The sequence below is a fragment of the Marmota flaviventris genome, chromosome 13 (assembly GCF_047511675.1).
Source record: "Marmota flaviventris isolate mMarFla1 chromosome 13, mMarFla1.hap1, whole genome shotgun sequence".
In the NCBI taxonomy this organism is placed as follows: domain Eukaryota; kingdom Metazoa; phylum Chordata; class Mammalia; order Rodentia; family Sciuridae; genus Marmota; species Marmota flaviventris.
Genome location: NC_092510.1, coordinates 49,924,438 through 49,947,488, shown reverse-complemented (window position 1 = coordinate 49,947,488; position 23,051 = coordinate 49,924,438). Strand labels below are relative to the sequence as shown.

General features: G+C 37.3%; 1 protein-coding gene across 1 annotated transcript in view; it reads left to right on the top strand.

Moving 5' to 3' along the window:
• Nucleotides 1-23,051, top strand: part of Frem1 (FRAS1 related extracellular matrix 1) — a 128,509-nt gene that overhangs the window by 51,318 nt on the left and 54,140 nt on the right. Inside the window, exons 15-20 of the mRNA XM_027950606.3 lie at nt 2,752-3,004; nt 8,629-8,823; nt 9,972-10,157; nt 11,367-11,563; nt 14,522-14,744; nt 19,208-19,352. Of these exons, the coding sequence (XP_027806407.2) occupies nt 2,752-3,004; nt 8,629-8,823; nt 9,972-10,157; nt 11,367-11,563; nt 14,522-14,744; nt 19,208-19,352 (1,199 nt within the window). The remainder of the gene's footprint in view (nt 1-2,751; nt 3,005-8,628; nt 8,824-9,971; nt 10,158-11,366; nt 11,564-14,521; nt 14,745-19,207; nt 19,353-23,051) is intronic.

Genomic DNA, 23,051 nt, shown 5'->3' with positions numbered 1-23,051 from the left:
TCTTTTGTGAATTTCTGCACCATGTAGCCCTGGTAGAAGGTCTGTTTGAGGCCATGTTTCTTCTACCTTTTAACAAATGAAGAAAAATATGTTCATATGCCCAAAGGACTTCTGAGGACTCTGGAATTTCTCTGTTAAGTGGTTACCCAAGTTCATGAGCACAAATCATAAGATTTCTGGTTATTTATAACTAGTGACTAAGAAAGGTCTGCAGAAAAACTTGCCACATTCCCTGAAGAGCCACTAATTATTATCATTGTGCTAAATTCTGTCTCTTTTGGTTTTAATATTGTCCAGATTCTTGTGATACACACTTATTATTAGTGGTAACAATGTGTTTATAAGATATTTTGTACTTGTTATTAAGAAATAATGTTCACATGTGTGTATTGTTTTATGAAGCAGATAGGGAAGCAATTATTCCCATTTTATAGATAAGGACACTAAGGCCCAAGAAAGTTTTGACAACCTGCCCAAAGTCATGTGCCTGACAGTATAATGTGGTCTGGCATCTCCACACTCTGGTAGCTAGGCCAGTGTTCTTCCTTTTTACCATGCCATACTTCTACCTTGCCAGGTGACTAATGCGAGCAGGTCCGAGTACCATTTTGTGCCAGGCACAGTGTGGAGCATCTTCCTCATGCTTCTCCACTTTGTCCTCTTAATGGGTCTTGGAGGTCTTGATGAAAAGCTGTACATTATTTCACTTCAAAAAAATATTTTCTTTGTTGGCAGATTTTTATGTGTGGAGAAATCTCTTCTAAAATTTTGCTTTTGTTTATCCTGAAAAGTAAATTTCAAGGAAAAGGCCCCAACCCTATCTTTCATTCATGACTTTCTTCTTACTGGTAATAGGCAGAGAAATTTGGGAAAAGAATATATTTATTGATTTTTTTAAAATAAAAGGGCATGGTCTTTGAAAGCCAGGGACACAATGTTTGTGTTTGTGATTTTTACCAAAAAGGGATATTCTTTTTTTAAAAAAAAATACAGGGCCTCACACATTTTTAAATATATTATTTATTTATATGGGGTGCTAAGAATTGAACCCAGTGCCTTACACATGCCAGGCAAGCACTCTACCACTGAGCCACAACCCCAGTCCCAGGAATATTCTTAATTGTTTCTCCTTTAAATTTTATTATCCATTTGAATTAATTGGTGAAATTCCCTAGACAGAGTCAAGAACAATAGTAGAGATCTTTAGTAAATTTGCACAGAAAACTTGAAAAAAAGATACTTTTTCCTTAATAAGACAACAGAAAAATAGAGAATATTGTATGCTTTTTAAAAAACTCTTTGATTAAATAACTAAGCTAGGGGTTCTATCAATCCATGCCTCTACCCATAAAAGAAAGTGTCAATAATTTCATATGTTTCATGTGTATTTGTTTACAGATGTTAGCCTGTTTAAATAGTAGGGTTCTCAGGGTCTAGATACAAAGTTATATTCATTTATTCAGCCAATGTTTTACAAGTGCCTTCTTTTATGTTGGATCTTCTATACTTGAAATACAATGATGACCAAGGCAGACAAACAGGTCCCTGTTCTTCTAGAGGTTACAGACCAGGGGTAAAGACAGGCATTAAACAGATCATCACCAAAATAATGAATTGATTTTTATATGTGTTCTATAAATAAGGAGGGGAACTAAGTAATAGAAGCTCCTAAATGAGCCCAAGGAGGGCTTCCCTGGGGAATGCACACGGAACATAAAGCAGGAATTAGCGAAGAGTTGGCGACAGGGTATGCTGGACAGAGGCAGGAGAGGCTGCACAGGCCCCGAGATGGCGAGGAAGGTGTGCTGGGGTGAAAAGGGAGGGAGGTGGCCAGCACATTCCAGAGCATAGATGAGCCAGTGACTCCCAGGAGGAGCACTGGGAAGCCAATAAATGTCCCAAGAAGGCAGCAGCTTGAAATGGACATTTAAAACAGACCCCTGTGGCCACAGTGCAAGAGGGAAGAAATATAAAGTTGAGCAGACTCATGGGCCAACCTGACAAGATAAACCTTGCAGCCCACCCCAGGTTGTGGCCATGGATTCCAAGGAGAAGTGCTCTTTGTTCCCTTTAAAAGACCTGTCTTTTAAAATTTCAGTGTGGTCTTTTCAAAGCCAGATAGCCAGTGTGATCCCATGTTGTTTCTCCTTCCTTTCATCTTGGAGCTTTGTTTTCTTGAGTGAGAGGAAAGCATTTTTTTTTTTTTTTTCAAGTTGAAACCTGGCTAATGGAGTTTCACATGTAATGCAAACCTTTTGAAATGCAGCTGTGGCTTATTGTGAACCCAACTTCATGGGTGGCAGGAAATTGAGGTGGAGAAAAGGTTTGTAGTCACTAGATAATGCAAAATAAAAATAACCTGGGCACTGTGAATCACACCACAAGGACCAGAATTCCTCAGGAATATGTGTGACTTTGACAAAGAAGGAAGGATTGAGGCTTTGATGAGGAATGTTGTATATCACATTTATGTTTTGTCTGTTTAGAAGGAGATAGAGTTTTGAGTCCCAAACCATAAACGTATTTCTTCCATTTCTCCCTAAAATGCCTCTCATGTGGAGTCTTCCTTGCAAGATGGTACATAGGGGGAAGTTAAAAACAGGCTGCTTGGCCAAATTCCATGGCTATTGTTTCATGTGTCTGGAAGATCGAAAATCCCTGTCACTGTGACTTTGAGCTAGGTGTTGCCAGTTGGGCAATTTGTCATTTCTTTCTTTTTCTTGAAAGCATTTTTTTTTTTTTCCTGCTCAGGTGTTTCCTATAAATGATGAGCCGCCAATCCTGAAGGCTGACCTCATCCCCATGATGCATTGCTCAGAGGGTGGAGAGGTGGTCATCACTCCTGAACACATTTTTGCTACTGATATGGATAGTGATGACTTGAAACTGATGGTTATGATTGCCCGAGAACCTCAGCATGGGGTGGTGTGGAAGGCTGGTGTTCAAGTAGACCAGTTCTCTCAGGGAGATATTATCTCAGGGGCTGTGACATACAAACACACAGGTAAGTGACGGCATTGTGACTAGTGAGGAAACACAAACCATATGAGAGCCTTATTCCACTTGCTGTAGCTCTGATAATCTAACAGTCTTAATGCTGGCTTCAATTTTAAAAAATAGAGTAAAAGATGCAGCTGCAGCCTGCACCACACTTCTCAATTACAGTTACCATATTTAGGAGTGTTTTTGATCTCGTATTATAGTTAATTTTGAAGGGTTGAGAAAAAGCAGGTGTCACTTGCTGCTGTTCTTTTTTTTTTTTTTTTTGGTACCAAGAATTTAATCCAGTGGTACTTAATCACTGAGCCACATTCCTAGCTCCTTTTTATATTTTATTTTGAGACAGAATCTTGCTGAGTTGCTTAGGACCTCACTAAGTTGCTGCAACTGGCTTTGAACTCGTGATCCGCCTGTCTCAGCCTCCTGAGCCACTGAGATTGTAGGCATATGCCACGGTGCCCAGCTTACTGCTGTTCTTGATGCTACCACATACGCCTACTTTTGGGTCAACTCAAGGATTTAAATTGGTCACTTCAGCTTATGGATCCATAAATCATAATAGAAATTCTTGAAGTAAACTTCCTAAATTAATGATATGATGCATTTTAAAAGTTTACTGATGGCCAGCTAACTCCTAAGAAGTAACTAGTCAGCTTTTAAAGTTCCTGAGAAGCAAAGATGATCTCTTACACTTTGTGGGACTTGCCCACGGTACCTGTCAGTGTGAACACAGTTTAAATCTTCAGGAAGTGCTTGTTTATAGGCACTGCGCTTACATTTCTGGCATCACATTATTTTGTTTCCTGGATGACACTTATTCCTCATATAAACTGTTCAACTAAAGAAAATATTAATTCAACATCTGATATCTGCAAGGACATCACCAGGCCCCATGGGGCTCCAATGGAGTGTAAATCCAGATCCTGCCATGCAGGACGATTCACTCAAGCAAGCAGTCAAAATCCTTTCAGATGACAGAATGACAAATCTGCCCATCATGACATCATCTCCCCTGTACTCTTCTGAGGTCTGGGTTAGGGGTATTTCCTCAGTAATAATACCATATATTTTCTCTTACTGGAATTAATTGCACACTATTTCAATTTCCTGTTTACTTATTGATATGCCTCTTTTAACTGAAAATTCCATGATGGAAGTATAATTGGGTGTATAAGGCCAGCTGAGTAGTATAGGCTGTAAGAGCTTTCAGAATTCAAGTAATTTTCTTATTTGAAATGACATAGAGAAAATTCAATTAGTGAGGTGGAGAGGGGGCTCAAGGAGAAATGATTGAGATTGCTAAGGATTAATTTGGAAATGGTAGAAAACATTTTGAAATAATATGTTTTCATATGTATCTTGGAAAACAGCAATTTATCAGGATACCAGTTGTCTCAAGGATAATTAATGAACATGGGACATTTTATTCATGCTGCCAAACATCTTTTTTCTTTAAATGGTATCTCCCTCTTATCTGCATGTAGACTTAGGAAAGGTTTCACTGGTTATTTCCTTGTTTGGGGAGCATATTTTGCACTTGCTTGATATCTCTTAAGAGTTCACAACTACATACTTCTTATATGTTTCCTTCGTAGATCTCAAATCACCTTGCAGGACAGGGATTCAAAGACTAGTGATTGTCGTTTGTTATAATTTCAACACCTTTGGCAGGATCATAAAGCACAGATGAATTAGGGTGACATGGGTTACATTTTCTTCCACTACCTCATTCTAAGTGCTAACCAGCGGGTATTCAAGTGTCTAAATCTCTTCTAGTGTAATGGCCATGCAAGGAATTGTTAGCTAATGAGACCTAGAAAGATATTGGGTTAAATTAGTTTAAAAAGATTTTCTTTTGTTATAACATTAGGAGAAATACTAGAGTCAATGGACAATTTGATATTGTAATATTCACTTGTTTATTCAATAGGTAGTTACTTAACACTGTGATAGAATCAATGGAAAGAATCCCAGTCTGGTTAGTATCTGAAGTGAATTGTCTGACTCCACTATTGCTTCTATATGTTGATTATAAAACTACCCATGAATAATTTTACTAGCATTATTTATTTTCTTTCTGTAATTATAAAAATAATGCTTGCTCATTGCAGAAAACTCAAAAAGAATTGAAAAGTGTAATGAAGTTTCAAATAACACTGATACCTCTCAAAGATAGTCACTGTTAACATTAAAGTATTACAGTATTTAATTTTTTTAGGTGTTACTTTTCACTTAGTTACAATCATAATATATATGTACTTATATTAGTTACTTTTTTCATTTAGATTATCATCTAAAATGTTTATTCAAATGTCTATTAAATGATATGGTTGTTATAAATGTTTTAGTAATTGAATAGTATTTTACTATAAAAGTATATAATTAATTTCCTAATGTTAAAAATGGGGTCATTCAAAAATTTTCTTTTACACAATGCTAATATAATAACACTATGATTAACATTTTAAGTGTAAATCATGTCCTTAGACTATATTCATTCCAAGGTAAAGAGTTCTCCTATCTCTACAATAGCCTTTTTAGTGATTTAATGCTCAGCCTACTTTTCCAGCTATTACTATAGATATATCCTATGCTTCTATCATAGAGAAATGGCAGTTACTGAATGTGCTATGTTTGCCTTTTTTTTTTTTTTTGTAAACTTTCTTCTGTTCTTCTCTCCTGCCTCCCAGTTCCCTGCCTTATCTGCTTGACAGGCTTTTACTTAAACCCTTTAACACACAGTGCAAAGCCAGTGAAGCCATCCTGAAAGATTTTTTCTTTTTTTCGTAAATTTTTAAAATCCTAATTTGTTATGTATGACAGCAGAATGCATTACAATTAATATTACACATATAGAACATAGTTTTTCATATCTCTGGTTGTACATAAAGTAGTGTCACATCATTCATGTCTTCATACATGTACTTAGGGTAATGATGTCCATCTCATTCCACTGTCTTTCCTACCCTTGTGCACCCCTCCCTTTCCCTCCCTCCCCTTTGCTCTATCTAGAGTTCATCTAATCCTCCCATGCTCCCCACCAACCCTCTTAGGAATCAGCATCCTTATATTAGAGAAAACATTCGGCATTTGATTTTTTGGGATTGGCTAACTTCACTTAGCATTATATTCTCCAACTCCATCCATTTACCTGCAAATGCCATGATTTTATTCTTTTTTAATGCTGAATAGTATTCCATTGTGTATATATACCACATTTTCGTTATCCATTCATCTACTGAAGGGCATCTAAGTTGGTCCCACAGTTTAGCTCTTATGAATTGTTCTGCTATAAACTTTAGTATGGCTGTGTCCCTGTAGTATGCTGTTTTTAAATCCTTTGGGTAAAGACCAAGGAGTTGGATAGCCGAGTCAAATGGTAGTTCCATTCCCAGTTTTCCAAGGAATCTCCATACTGCTTTCCATATTGGCTGTACCAATTTGCAGTCCCACCAGCAATGTATGAGTGTGCCTTTTCCCCAACACTTATTGTTGTTTGTTTAATAGCTTCCATTCTGATTGGAGTGAGATGAAATCTTAAGAGTAGGTTTGATTTGCATTTCTCTAATTGCTAGAGATGTTGAACATTTTTTTTATATATTTGTTGATTGATTGTATCTCATCTTCTGAGAAGTGTCTGTTCAATTCCTTGGCCCATTTATTGATTGATTTTTTTTTTTTTCTTTTGGTGTTAAGATCTTTGAGTTCTTTATGTATCCTAGAGACTAGTGCTCTATCTGGTGTGCGTGTGGTAAAAATTTGCTCCCAAAATGTAGGCTCTCTATTCACCTCACTGTTTCTTTTGCTGAGAAGAAGCTTTTTAGTTTGAATCCATCCCACCTACTGATTCTTGATTTTAATTCTTGTGCTATAGGTCTCTAATTAAGGAAGTCAGGGCCTAATCCGACATAATGGAGATTTGGGCCTGCTTTTTCTTCTATTAGTCGCAGTGTCTCTGGTTTAATTGCTAGGTCCTTGATCCACTTTGAGTTGAGTTTTGTTCATGGTGAGAGATAGGGGCTGAAATATTTTTTCTACTGGCATATATGCCTTAGCCCAGGCTATTGTCAGCCAACATTCTCATTCTCTTTCAGCATCTTGCACATTATGGGGCTAATACACAATTGTCACTAGCTATCCTCAGGAGGTTAGTTTCAGGACCCCCACGGACAGAAATTCCCTGAATGCTCAAGTCCCTTATCAAATGACCTACTATGTGCCTATAACCTATACACATTCTCTCATATACTTTAAATCATCTCTAGATTGCTTAAAATACTAATGCTACATAAATAGCATTATTTATGTTATACCATATTGTTTAGGGAATAATGACAAGAAAAAAATCTATATATTCAGTCCAGATGCAATATTTTTCTAAGTATCTTTGACTTGCAATTGATTGGATTCATGAATTCATCAGTAGTCCTTAAAGAGATATTTATTGACTAAATAACTGATGAATCAATATTTTTAAGACAATTTGCTTTTTTTTTTTTTTTTAAGTCATTATAAACAGGTGAGAGGCCTTTACTGTTGACACTCCCAGAGTTGAAGACTGATCATTTCTAACTCTCAGAACTCAACTCTGTTTTTTCCAATTTTTCATACTTTAATCATCTGGTTGCTTAATGATATCATTTGTAGGGTTTTTCGTGTCATTTTTTTTTTTAAACTGGGAAAATAATCCCAAGCACAGGACTCTGCCAATTTGGGTAGTGTGAATGGTGAGAAGATATGACATTTCTTTTGTGCCCTAGTCTCATGGATGCTCCCAGCATTAATTGCTTTTTGAAGGTGAGACGTGAGACTTACCAACAGCACACTTGCAGGGCTTTTCTGCCCCCTGCAGAGCAAGCACTCTGGCTCCATGCTGTTCATTAGCAACTCAAAGGAGATTGTCCTCTTCCAGATAAGCTATCTAGCCCTGGCTTTTTCTTCCTTCTATCTCTCAAGGCTCAAGTTGAGGCCACTTTGGATTGTAGAGAGTAAGATCTAACAAGTAATAGGAAGAAGGTGAAGGTAAATGCCACTTTTTTTTCAAGGCACTGTTGCTAATTTTTAAAAAAATCTTGGTTAATATATAAAAAGAAGAAAACATTGAAGGAAATGATCAAAATGTGGAGTGTTGTTGACTTTCACCTATCCAGTGTCCTCTGATTCTCATAACTGCTGTGTGGCTGATGGTTATAAATTCAAGGTGGTTGGTACAAAAGGAAGGGCAATTACCAAGAGGACAAGGGTGTGTTCTGCCTCTGCCTGAGGTTGGTCTTCATAACCCCTGAAGGATTATGCTGGAGGAATAAAACCATCACTAGTCAGCTTCCTGCCTCTCCCTTGTTCATTTGTGAACTGTCAGACCCTGGTTTGCCCTGGGTTGCCCCTCCATATGGTGATTGATGGCTGGCAGGAATTTCACCCGAGGCAACAGATGGACAAGCATTTTCACATTATTTTCATGACAGTACTTCATTTTATAGTGATAAAATTGGGCTTTACATTTTTACACTTATTCTCATAAGCTCCTCTCCTTGCCGTTCAATGCTGACAGAGGAGGTGTGAGTAGATTCCATCTTGGTATTCTGTATTTTTAAAAAGTCAGGTTTCAACCATAGTTGTGTTTTCCAGGTGGTGAGATTGGCCTGGTGCCTTGTTTTGATACCATTACTTTGGTGATTTCGGATGGAGAAGCTGGCCCTTTTGTGAATGGCTGTTGTTACAGTGGACCTAATCCATCTGTTCCTCTCCATGAGTCCTTTCCAGTGTATGATCTCAACATCACAGTACATCCAGTAGACAATCAGCCACCTTCAATCGCAATAGGTAACAATGTATTTTTTTTTTTTTTCTGTAAAAGTACTATTATCTTGTCTAGGGTCATAGCCATGGTTCGGTGAAATAATACATTTTACTTAGAGTCATAATGGAAAACCATCATACAACAATTACCCTCAAATAACTGGCTCATCAGAAATTTGTGGAAAACCCCAAATCTGTAAAAGATTATATGACAAAAGAATTCACTTGTTTAGAAATTTAGTTACTTCTTCATGGAGAAAGAATGTGTATGTGTGTGTGTGTGTGTGTGTGTGTGTGTGCGCGCGCGCGCGCGCGTGCGCATGCGCATGTGAGCACGTTGGGACAAGGACAACACTGGAATCCTCAAATATTCTGGTTTGATTTCATGTGGGAAAATATAATTTGCTTGCTGGAGAGAGAGAGAGAGTAATTTATTTTATCCGTAGTAATTTCTATTAGAACAGAATGAGTATACCAGAGAGACCATTTATATACTTTTAACCTTATTTGCTATTTAGAAAGTCATCTCTTCATAAGCATTATGTATACGTTCTGTCCCTCAGAAAAAAAATATAAGCATATGTATGAATGTTATTGTAATTTGCAAACTATCTCCCAAGCAATGTTCTGGAAAGGAAGCATTATCCCAGCAGAATAATTAAGCACCAAGGCATGAAAAAAATGTTCGTTATGAGCAATTCATAATAGCTCTCAGGCAATTAACGCTCTGACAAACAGAGGTAACAACTGATCTTGAAGAGTACATAAACTACATTTAGTGGCTTATCATTAAAACAGTTTGGCAATTCGCATTTTCATTTGTCACTTCTGTAGAGACACAAGGGAAATCAGAGTTCCTTGAGAATGACTAAAAGGCTGTGCAGGAGTAGTTAGTATTTCGGCTGTCTTTCAATTATTGTCTGGCTTGCTTGTACAAAAAAAAAGATGTAATTCCATATAAGTCAAATTAAATTCCACCCGTTATCCCTGAATATTTTCACTGTAAAGAGAATAAAGAGAATTATGCCAAAGGAAGTGAACATCTCCCATGGAAGTGTATTTGCATAGGGGAGGCGTCTCTGAATTGGAACTTCAATCATTCCCTTTTGTCTTCCCTATTCTGATTAGAAGATTTCATGCTAATTCATGATTGTGTTGTTATTTCTATGCAGGTACCATGTTCCTTGTAGATGAGGGGTTCTCAACAGCCCTTACCATTAACCATTTGTCTGCCAATGATCCTGACACTGCTGCAGATGACTTGGAATTTGTTTTGGTTTCTCCTCCCCAATTTGGTTACCTTGAAAACACACTTCCTTCTGTGGGTTTTGAGAAAAGCAATATGGGCATAAGTATAGGTAAGAGATGGTTTCATGACTAGCATTAACTGTTCTATTTATGGATGTAATTGGCCAGATCATGCTTAATAACTAGGCAAGGAGTCCAAAAAGGTTCAAAGCACCATGTACATTCAAGAAATTATTATTATCAATATGATTATTGCTGATACTTTTGAATCTATTATTTTTAAATTTTTATTCTTATTTTTCCTATGCATACGAGTTAACATCAAACTAAGTGGAGATTTCATTTATGAAGAAATGAGAATATATATTAAAGAGATAATGTTTTTAAAGGCCCTTATAGTAGCACAGAATGCTGTAATAGAATTTATCTGGTTGGAGCTTACAAGGTCTCAGTCTCACAAGTTTTCATTATTTTAATAGATACTGGTGGAAAAGATTGGAAAACATACTATGAGTGTTATATAGAAAGAAAGTCTGAAAAGTTTAGCAGATAACATTAATTTTGAAATCAAAATGAGTCTCAGATAATAAAATAGCTCCTGTATTTGAGGCAAAAACAAAACATAAGCAGAGAGCAAAAATCCAAATTTTCCTAAGATAATAATAATAGTTAATAATATATTCTTAAGTTACTTTAGAAGTATATGATTCTGCGAGCCCTTTTTGAGGCATATCTACTTTAAATATGAGAAAGTCTGGATTTAAGATTAATTGCATCAAACATTGCCCAATTTTTCCTGTGACTTAATTCACACATGGAGCCATTTTTTGATTTAAGGCTACATCTTAATTCCCAAACATTACATCAGCTAATTCCACTCAATTCAATCAGGTGCTTGATGTGTACATCAAGTAGGCCAAGAATCGTCTCCTGTTTTGCCTCTATGTGAAAGAGGTGGGCTCTTTCTTACCGAAGTATAACATGAGCTGCTCAGGCAGCAGCAGTGGTCAGATAACGGTCTCCCAGCATCCATTCTGAGGATCTGAAGAGTGGTCAGGAAGTTCCTCTGCATCCTGGTTTGTAGCTATTGCTTTTCTGTTCTCCCTGTCTATTTGAATCTTTTGATCTATGGTTATCTGTTTTTATGTTAATGGTTGGCAGATGTTGCAGCTGTCCCTGACAGCAGATACTCAGGTGAACTGCCATGATCTTTTATTGGTTTTGCTGAAAAAACAGGGTGTTATTGGGTTAAAGATAAGGACCAGTACCTCGTAAATAATGCTTTTATTGCTTACCTGTTCCATCTTGGTGTGCTCTAGCTTCCTTTCACTGGAAAGACATGAAGGCTTTGCACATCAACTATGTGCAATCCAGACACCTGAGGATGGAACCGACCACTGACCAGTTTGTGGTGTACGTCACAGATGGGAAGCGACGCTCCTTGCAGACTCCATTTTATGTTATAATCAACCCCACAAATGATGAAGTTCCTGACTTTGTAGTGCAGAATATTACTGTAAGAACTTTATCATAATATTCCATTTCTCACTCATCATTTTTTTTATCTTTATTTTAACCTAGTCCATTTAAATTGCTTCAGAAGCTCTAAACGCACAAATTTGGTGAGGGGTAGGGAATGCAGTAACCTATGTCATGTGATTACTTGAAAACTATTACTCTAATAATAACAATAATGGCAATAATCATAATTATTGCTAGCACTGGGCAATTGCATGGATACAATTACTACATTGCTTATGTATAGAATGGAGTACTTACTACATTGTAGATTCCAAGCCCTTTATGTGCATTCGTATTTAATCCTCACTGTTGACTCTTAAGGGGATGGCATTATTATTGTCATTTTGTAACTGAAGAAATTAGGCTTAATGAGGTTAACTAAATATCCTAAATAATTCTTGCACATACTAGTAATGGGTATGATATTGTGATTTGTTTTTGTTTTTAATTTTTAAATAGGGATAAATTTTATCTACTACTCTATAGTTCGTTTCCTAAAAACAAGATTATGTAGATTTAAAATCTTTCACATTAGTATATAACTCTTTTTAAGCAATTTATATGTATAAGTACATATAAATGTAAATGATTATTTAATCCAGACATATGTATTAGCAAATCCTGAAGAAATAGGATGAACACAGGCTTTGGAATTAGAGGGACTTGGGGTCTTGCTTTTAATAGGTGTATGATCTTGGGCTTCTGTTTCCTCATCTGCAAACTGTATATAAAATCTTCTTTGAGGGTTAGCCATGATGATTGAGATGGCCAGGCACAGAGCAGACCCTTAATCAATAGGTGTCATTATTATTATTGTCATTGTTGTATTTGTTATCTTTTTTCTGTTATTGGCCAAAGTCATTATTTTGTTTTTTTTTTCCTGCTAAAAAAATTACATTCTAAATGTGAAAGTCTTTGTTTGTTTTTAATTTTCTACTGAATCTTAATGGTACATGAGAGTCACCTCAGCATTAAATTTAAGAGGCAGCTCCTGCCTTTCCTATTTTGTTGGCACATGGGTTTCTCTGGAGAGCCCCTCAGTAATTATATGAGACAAAAAATATATATATACAAATGATTCCTTCTATACTTACCTCCATTGTGTTGTATGTGACTAGGGTTGGGGCTTCAGAAATAATTAGGCTACTAAGAAGTTGTCCCTTGCTCTTTAGAAGTAATCATGCTTTTTACATGTGTCTTCCTTAGAGAAAGCTGTTATAGGGTAACAAATATGGAGTACCAGTGTCATTGGCAGAGGCGACTAAGCTTCAAGGAATATTTTTCTTTCTTGTGAGAAAATATATTTATTTTGTGGATAGCTAGACTTTTATCACATGGTGCTACAAAAACACTTGAAGTTTTAGTTTATTGTAATTCATTCCAAACCTGTCAACTTATAAATGTCTGCCTTTTATGAGTATTGATCTAAATTTTGCATTGTTATGATCTCAATAAATAATTCAATCTCCAACAAAGAATACCACATTTTTTTTCAGTAAAATTTCCTAGTACCCTTGTGAATGAACTTACCATTTTATAAATAAGAAACGTTGTCCTATACAGTGTGTCAGGGGGAAAGGCTTCATAGTTAATTTCTATGATGAATAATAATTAATAATATATTTTTAAGTTGCTTTATTAAAGTTTTTAGAAAAATACGTGAATTGTGATCAAAGATAATTTTTATAAGTGTATCATTATGAATTAATCTATGATACTGCCTCAGTCCTTAATAAGTGAGGTCAGATAAATGAAAATTAGCATCATTTTAGCCCAGGCATCATGTATGGTGAGTAACTCTTCTTTATGTGCATTCTGTAAAAAATGGTTACAGGAGGGTTCACTTCAAAGTCCATGAGATTCTAAACCGTATTTGTCCTTCAAGCTTTGATTGTGTTCTCAGCCATAAAAATGTCCTGGTGTCCTCCACCCTATTGTGCTTCTTGTTTATTGGTATCTAGCAGTGCTGGGTGTTGTCTTCCTCATAATACAGTTATTGGTGGAGAGACCTTCAGTCTCTCCTGACTTAGATTCTTGAGAATATTCATATTCTCCACAGCATGTAGCATAGTGATATTGCAGATTCCCAAGAAGCTTGTATAGAATTTGTTCTCTTTTATTACTGAAATCCTGCCATATTTCAAAATAGGAAGCAAAAATATTTCCTTGTTCTCCCTATCCTCGCTATGAGGGGGGAAAAAGGTCAGGACATCTCAGTACCATATTGTTTAAATGACTAGATCCTGCATGAAATCATGAACATTCCACTCTCTTTGTGCTTTAAGGATTACAAACCTGAAGTGGGGTGTGGGAAAGTGGGTCAGGAAAATTTGAGGTGTGAGGATTAGGGAAAGATGAAAGACCCAGAATTAAAATACACACTCTCTGCTGTCAGAAGCATCCTTCTCAATTGTTGACTGAAATAAATAAAGAAGATATTACTGCTATAATAAAAGTTAAAACACCAAATACATGCAGTATACAAAGATATTTGTGCTATTCCTAAAACAGTTAGAAACCTAAGAATTGTAGAAAGGATGAGGTCCAGGAGGTTACAATAACAGATTGGTATCTGAAGGTGAAGGTTCTAGATTTGATTTTACAACTGAACTTTACTGACTTCTAAAGACTATGCATCCTTTGGTTGCTTTTTTCTCCCAATTTTTAAACTATGAATAATATATTCATTTAAAATCATATGTTCTTTTTGTTCATGGAAATGAAAATTGCTTTAAAACCTTCAAAAAATATAAGGGAGATTAATAGATTTGATGTTTCTTTTTATGTTCCTATTAAACGAGCAATTTCTTTTTAGGACTCATTATATATAAATGTTATGGAAAATCTGCAATACGGTATCTTAAAATGACGTTTTTAGCAGTTTGTCAAAAGAATCTAGTGGACAGGTTCTATTTCACACACACAGCTGACTTTTTGGACTTGTTCCTGTTAGGTGTGTGAGGGTCAGGCGACAGAGCTGGATTCTTCTGTCATCAGTGCTGCTGACCTGGACATCCCCAAGGACCCCTTATTGTTCAGCATCACTCAGAAACCACGTCATGGTCTCCTCATCAATAGGATGCTCAGCAAAGACTCTCCTCAGAATAAGCAGTCAGCCAACCCTGACCAGAAGCAGGAACTTGTTCACAGTTTTTCCTTGGAACTTTTCAAGACTGGTATATCATGTCCCACTTCCGTTCAATTTGTTGCTATTGATTTAATAATTTAATTTGGACTTACATGTGGACTCTAAAAGTCTAACTCACAGAAGTGGAGAGTAGAATTATGGTTTCCAGAGGCTGGGGGATGGGAGGAATGGGGAGATGCTGGTCAAAGAGTACAAAATTTCATTTAGACAGAAGGAATACATTCAGAACATCTATTGTACATCATTGGTGACTGTGGTTGCTAAAATATATTGTGTACTTGAAAATTGCTTAAAGAATAGATCTTAAGTGTTCTTAGCGCGCACGCACACACACACACACACACACACAAAGACAAGTTATAAAGTAATGCATGTTAATTATTTTGATTTAACCATATCACAATGTGTGTATATGTATATAATATATATCAAGTATATCACATATAATATGTCAAAAATCATGTTGTATATTATAATTACATATAATTTTTATTTATCAGTTTAACAAATTAAAAAGTAATTTAAGGGGCTGGGGTTGTAGCTCAGTGGTAGAGAGCTTGCCTAGCACATGTGAGGCACTGGGTTTGATCCTCAGTACCACATAAAAATATATAAAATAAATAAAGAAAATAATTTTTTCCATCTACAATTTATATATATATATATATATATATATATATATATATATATATATATACACACATACACACACACACATTATAATGTATATATTATGTAGATATATATATACATTATAATGTATATATTATATAGATATATGGAACAAATATTTTTAGAATGTAATTTAACAGAGCAAAGATGATTATAAATCATAGAAATAGAGGGTGAAGAAATAGCATTCACTTTATATTTTAATCCCTCCAGGGTTACTTCTGGGCTTTAGAATATTGATAGGCATGAAGTCCTGGCTAGAAATAATAGCTTATTGGAAAGGCAATAACATATTTTCTTTCACTTTTAGAGTACCATTAAAAATAATATTTGCAATTTTTGGTATTTTAATGTAAACTTTTATGTCATAATAAAAAATTCCCTTTTAAAATTAATGAGATCATGGAACTAAATTTTAAGAGCTTTGTCTGCCAAAATTTCCATAGTTGAAACAAATATAGAACCACATATAATAAGGACTCATTAGTCTCTGAGGAGATAATTTGCTCTTTAGGGAAATGACACATCGAAATAGCAGCCTGAATTATTTTTTAATTACTTTTCTCCTTTAAAAAACACTGATCTTATCCCATTTCCCACTTATAAAAATACTTTAAAAAAATGTGACCAAATGGTTCAGTTTCAGAATTACTGCCTACTCTCATTCTCCTTCCTTCTCTACCTGTTTTCTTTTCCCAGTCTGCAGGGTCCTTCTCCTTTTGGGCTAGCCCAGGACATGCCTTCAGAATGCAGCTTCCTGTCAGCTTACCCTGGGGTGCCCACCCATTTCTTCTCCATGTTGTCTTTTTTTTAAAAAAATTGTATTTAAAAAAAATCATTCTGATTAGTTATATATGACACTAGAATGCATTTTGACACATTGTACACAAATGGAGCACAATTCTCCTTCCTCTGGCTGGACATGGGGCAGAGTCACACTGGTAGTGTAATTATACATGTATATAGGGTGGTAATGTTCATCTCATTCCACTGTCCTTCCCATCCCACACTCTGTCCCCTCACTCTCCTGTACCCAATCCAAAGTTCCTTCATTCCACCCCCGCCATTATGGGTCAGCATGCGCTTATCAGAGAAAATATTCAGCCTTCGGATTTTCTGGGATGGGCTTATTTTCACTTAGCATGATATTCTCCACCTCCATCCATTTACCTGCAAATGCCATAATTTTATTCTTCTTAGAGGCCGAGTAATATTTCATTGTGTATATATACCACATTTTCTTTATCCATTCAGCTCTGAAGGCCATCTAGGTTGGTTCCATAGTTTAGCCATTGTGAGTTGAGTTGCTATAAACATTGATGTGGCAGTTTCACTGTAGTATACTGATTTTATGTCCTTTGGGTATATACTGATGAGTGGGATAGCTAGGTCAAGTGGTGGTCCACTCCAAGTTTTCTGTTTTCAGAGTGTTTGCACCAATTCGCAAGACTTGGCTATTCTGGGTCTCTAGTATTTCCATGTGAATATTAGGCAGGTTTAAAAAATATAGTTAAATATGGTTTTTAATATTTAAGCTTTTATCTTGGGGACTGGCTCAAGATAGGGCTATATCTCTCTAATTTTTTTTTTTAATTTTTTATTGTTGGCTGTTCAAAACATTACATAGTTCTTGATATATCATATTTCACAATTTGATTCAAGTGGGTTATGAGCTCCCATTTTTACCCCATATACAGATTGCAGAATCACATCAGTTGCACATCCATTGATTTACATATTGCCATACTAGTGTCTGTTGTATTCTGCTGCCTTTCCTATCCTCTACTATCCCCCCTCCCCTCCCCTCCCCTCTTCTCTCTCTGCCCCCTCTACTGACATTCGTTTGTCCCCCTTGTATTATTTTTCCCCTTCCCCTCACTTCCTCTTGTATGTACTTTAGTATAACTCTGAGGGTCTCCTTCCATTTCCATGCATTTTCCCTTCTCTCTCCCTTTCCCTCCCACCTCTCATCCCTGTTTAATGTTAATCTTCTTCTCATGCTCTTCGACCCTACTCTGTTCTTAGTTACTCTCCTTATATCAAAGAAGACATTTGGCATTTGTTTTTTAGGGATTGGCTAGCTTCACTTAGCATAATCTGCTCTAATGCCATCCATTTCCCTGTAAATTCTATGATTTTGTCATTTTTTAATGCAGAGTAATACTCCATTGTGTATAAATGCCACATTTTTTTTTATCCATTCATCCATTGAAGGGCATCTAGGTTGGTTCCACAGTCTAGCTATTGTGAATTGTGCTGCTATGAACATCGATGTAGCAGTGTCCCTGTAGCATGCTCTTTTTAGGTCTTTAGGGAATAGACCAAGAAGGGGAATAGCTGGGTCAAATGGTGGCTCCATTCCCAGCTTTCCAAGAAATCTCCATACTGCTTTCCAAATTGGCTGCACCAATCTGCAGTCCCACCAGCAATGTACAAGTGTACCCTTTTCCCCACATCCTCGCCAGCACTTGTTGTTGTTTGACTTCATAATGGCTGCCAATCTAACTGGAGTGAGATGGTATCTTAGGGTGGTTTTGACTTGCATTTCTCTGACTGCTAGAGATGGTGAGCATTTTTTCATGTACTTGTTGATTGATTGTATGTCCTCCTCTGAGAAGTGTCTGTTCAGGTCCTTGGCCCATTTGTTGATTGGGTTGTTTGTTCTCTTATTGTCTAATTTTTTGAGTTCTTTGTATACTCTGGATATTAGGGCTCTATCTGAAGTGTGAGGAGTAAAGATTTGTTCCCAGGATGTAGGCTCTCTATTTACCTCTCTTATTGTATCTTTTGCTGAGAAAAAACTTTTTAGTTTGAGTAAGTCCCATTTGTTGATTCTAGTTATTAACTTTTGTGCTATGGGTGTCCTATTGAGGAATTTGGAGCCCGACCCCACAGTATGTAGATCGTAGCCAACTTTTTCTTCTATCAGACGGCGTGTCTCTGATTTGATATCAAGCTCCTTGATCCATTTTGAATTAACTTTTGTGCATGGCGAGAGAAAGGGATTCAGTTTCATTTTGTTGCATATGGATTTCCAGTTTTCCCAGCACCATTTGTTGAAGATGCTATCCTTTCTCCATTGCATGCTTTTAGCCCCTTTATCAAATATAAGGTAGTTGTAGTTTTGTGGATTGGTTTCTGTGTCCTCTATTCTGTACCATTGGTCCACCCGCCTGTTTTGGTACCAGTACCATGCTGTTTTTGTTACTATTGCTCTGTAGTATAGTTTGAAGTCTGGTATCGCTATACCGCCTGATTCACACTTCCTGCTTAGCATTGTTTTTGCTATTCTGGGTCTTTTATTTTTCCATATGAATTTCATGATTGCTTTCTCTATTTCTACAAGAAATGCCATTGGGATTTTGATTGGCATTGCATTAAACCTATAGAGAACTTTTGGTAATATCGCCATTTTTCCCAAGTAATTAAGTTTCTGTTTCATTTAAACTCTCTGACACCTTTGTTTTTATATGGTTTACTTAATAATACATCTTTTTCTCACTGATTTAAAACAAGGCCTCTGTCAAATTCTAAATTATTTTAAATAAAGAATTTATAATGGGATATGAAGGTACTTTTTAATTTTCTAAGACAAGTTTTATTTCACCCTAGTGTACTGATTAGTAAACCTTTTTCTCCCACGCAGGAGAAACTAGCCAGGACCTTGTCTTGCTAGCCAACTGCTCAGTGAGCTACACCACTGGTCCCCATGAAATCTTGCTAGTACCAGTTCCTCAGATTTAAAACAGATTACCTGTGATGTGTGTTGGGATGGTTCAATCCTAAGTGAGCTTTACTTTTTTTTTTCTCCTTTTCTAGGAATGAGGTTGACCTATGTGCATGATGACTCTGAGAGCTTTGCTGATGACTTTACAATCCAATTGTCAGATGGGAAACACAAGATACTTAAAACCATTTCAGTAGAGATCACTCCGGTTAATGATGAGAAACCAATGCTAAGCAAGTAAGCCACCTAAGAGAGTCCCTTCCTGATTTTTATGAAGCTCTGTGAAGTCTGTGATCCTGGGTGAAGAAAAAGTGTGTGTCCCCTAAGGAAGCCAGTATTCCATCATTTGGTCCATCTTAACTTGCTCCACCCACACAGGCACCTGGAACACTTAATGTAAATGCCAGTGAATGAAACTTCCTCTTAACAAGTCCTTTAATTATTTGATTTTCTTCTAAAATTTCCAAGTAGGTATAAAAAATAAGAATGACTGAGCATACAGCATAGAAGGGATATGCTAGTAAATATTTAGACCTATGCCCACATGCACCAAAGTTCAATCAATATGTGTATTCTACTCAAGAGTGGTAATGTTAACTACAAACAGTCCTCACAATGGACTTGCTCAAACTTTTAAATAAGAGTGACAGAGGGAAATAATCAATCATACTCCTTTCATCATCGTGGTACTTCATGATCTACCATATTTCTACCAAGTTCCACATGTATCAACACCCCTTTTAGTAATAGAAGGCCACATTACTAAACTTCCTGAGATAGTTACAGCTACAAAATTACTATACCTCTTTGATTGCTTCAAAATCCCTTGTTTTTTTTTTTCTTTTAAAAATACATTTTTATTTTTAGTTGACATATAATTGTACACTTTTATGGGATTCAGTATGATGTTTTAGTACAAGTATACAAGGTGTAATGATTGGGTCTGGGTAACTGGGATTTCTATTACCTCAGATGTTTATAATTTTTGTGAATTTCTCCTTTCTCTTATCTTTCTCTTTCATTCTGTCTTGTGGAGAGGAAGCGATGTTCCCCCTTTATCTCCCATATGCCCTTGAATAGATCACCTTTTGCTTCCTTCTAGTACATCCTCCATAATTTTTCCCCTCCTGCATCTTCAATTTCTCCTTTTTCCTTCCTTTTATCAATAAGACACAGGGATATGGTTAGTAGTTAAGAGAGCAAATGATGGAGTTAGATTGACTCAGTAATTCTGTACTTTGGTGTGGTGGTGTGACCTTGAGTACACTACTTCATTGTATCTGCTAACTTCTCTGTGAATGGGGATAGTGTTTGTATCCTCTTCATAGGCTGTTGCAAGGATTAAGTGAACAAAAAACATTTAAAAGCGCTTAAAAGAATGGCTAAAACATTGTGCACAATCTTTTTTTTTTTTTTTGGGGGGGGGGGCGTACCAGGGATTGAATCCAGGGATGCTTAACTACCAAGCCACATCCCCAGCCCTCTTGAAAATATTTTATTAGAGACAGGGTTTCGTTGAGTTGCTTGGGGCCTCACTAAGTTGCTGAAGCTGGGTTTGAACTCAAGATCCTTTTGCTTCAGCCTCCTGAGTCGCTGGGATTACAGGCATGTGCCATTGCTCCTGGCTCATGCAGAATCTTAAGTGTTCATTATCGTCACTATTGCAAGTAACTATCTTCATTCTGAGGACACAGACAACCCAGCCCCACACTCATTTCACTGCCAAACTTTTTGCAAGAGTAGCTTGTTCTGGTTTCTTCCATTTCTGCCAATGTCTCTAACCAACCTTTACCACTCTATTAAAGCTGTTCCCTTAGAAGTTACCCTTGGCTTTCCCACCAAATCCCGGGACTCTTGTCACCTCACTGGACCCTGGTAGAACCTATGATGCCATTTGTTTGGTGGTCCTCTTAGGTGCTGGGTCAACATTCTAGTTCCTTAACTCATAGCCCCTCAGCTCACTTGTGATTCTCTTGATGGTTGTGGGGGAATGTACCCTGCTCAGTATTAGCACCCCATCTCAGATGCCCACAGTGCCCTGCTCCACTTTTCAAATTTGGAGCTTTCTCTGAGCTGCAGTGGATCATTCAGCCCACATTCAGGCACAGCAGAGAGCACTGTAGGGACAGCCCTTAGCCTCAGGAGCTAACAAATGAGATAAATGTGCCAGCTTCCTGTCCTCCAGAAGCACAATCTTAGTGTCGTCCTCTGTGGCTTCTCAAGAGATCCCCAGCAACTGGAGTTTATAACACATGCCTATCACCCCAGCTATTTGGGAGACTGAGGCAAGAGGATCTCTTAAGCCTAGATGTTAGGGCCGCCTGACAACACAGCAAGATCCTGTCCCTTGAAAAGGAAAAAAAAAAAAGAAAAAGAAAAAGAAAAGGATTCCTAGTAGGTTTGAGCCCAACTGCCCATCAGGAAATATACCCTTTGCTCTCTTTTCCTTTTTCACTCCCTGTTTCTCTCCTTCTTCCTGAGATTGCCTCTCAAACAAATTACTTGCACCACAGACTTTGTCCAGGGTCCCTTTTAGAGACACCTCTTTTCTTCTCCATATTTAATACTGACACTTTCTTCTCACCAAATTCCCGCCTTCATCATTCTGGCTTCCTGTTTGGATTCATCTGTCTCTTTTGATAAAAAGCACCACTAATCTCCCTAAGCCCCCAACTAACAGATGCAACAGATCCCTTTGCCTTCTAGAATAATGGGACTAATATTCTTCAGTAAAAAGATAGACCAAAGTCTCCTCTTACTGCCAAGGGGGATATCAATCCTGGTGGACAAGAAACCTCCCCTGGTCAGGTTGAAACTGAAGTGTCCTGACCTCGGCTTCACGGCAGAGGACTGGAAGTTTGTTTGTTGATGCCAGTTGGTGCTGCTCAAAGTCCTTGCTCTGAATCCCAAGTGATTCACATGTCTCAATATTTCTCAGAAACAAGCCCGCTAGGGTGGACAGAGTAGGCATGTGTAATGTCCATGGTTGAGAGCTAGAAGCACTGGTGGGAGGAGGTCTCTTCCCTTGGATGAGACTAGGGAAAGTGGCCATATTGGCTGTAGAAGCAGCAGCACCACAGAGGCCCTGCAAAAACCACAGCAGCAGCGTCCAGGTTAGAAGCACCAGCTGTTCCCACCCAAGCCTGCTTGCTGTGCTAGCCTGCAGCTCAAGATGCCAGCAGCTACCTGGTGGCTCAAGCCCTGGGCAGAGATGAGGCATGATAAAGAGAACACAGGCTACCAGAACATAACCACAGAGACAAAGAGTATACTAGAGGCCCCCAGATTACCTAAATACTACCAAACTCAGAATGGCATATCACAAAGGGTACTGGAGCACTGTGTATAAGCCACTTAATCTCTTTCAGTAAGCTTCTGTCTATAAAATTACAGTGATAGTACCTGGCCCATTACTTATGGAGCTATTGCAGTGAGTGTTAAATGAAATATTAGAAATAATCATTTTATGAACTGATTTTTTTTTTTTTTTTGTACCAGGAATTTAACTCAGAGGCATTCAACCACTGAGCCACATCCCCAGCCCTACTTTGTATTTTATTTAGAGACAGGGTCTCACTGAGTTGCTTAGCACTTCGCTTTTGCTGAGGCTGTCTTTGAACTCGATTCTCCTCCCTCTCAGCCTCCCAATCTGCTGGGATTACAGGCGTGCGCCACTGTGCCTGGCTGAACTGAATTTTTACTTATAAAATTATAAGTTCTACACATGTTAGCAGTTAGAAGTGTTTTAATTATGTGCTACTTTATTCATTGCTGCTGCCTCATTTCTTTTTAGACTTTCGCACGTAAAGTGAAATGAGAGCTTTTTTCATGTCTGCACTTCATTCTCGGCACTTTGGCTATTGAAAATCCTTCCTCAGGTGCTGAAGGGTGGGAACTGTGAGAGTCAATATAAGTATTCCCTGTTAAAGGAACACC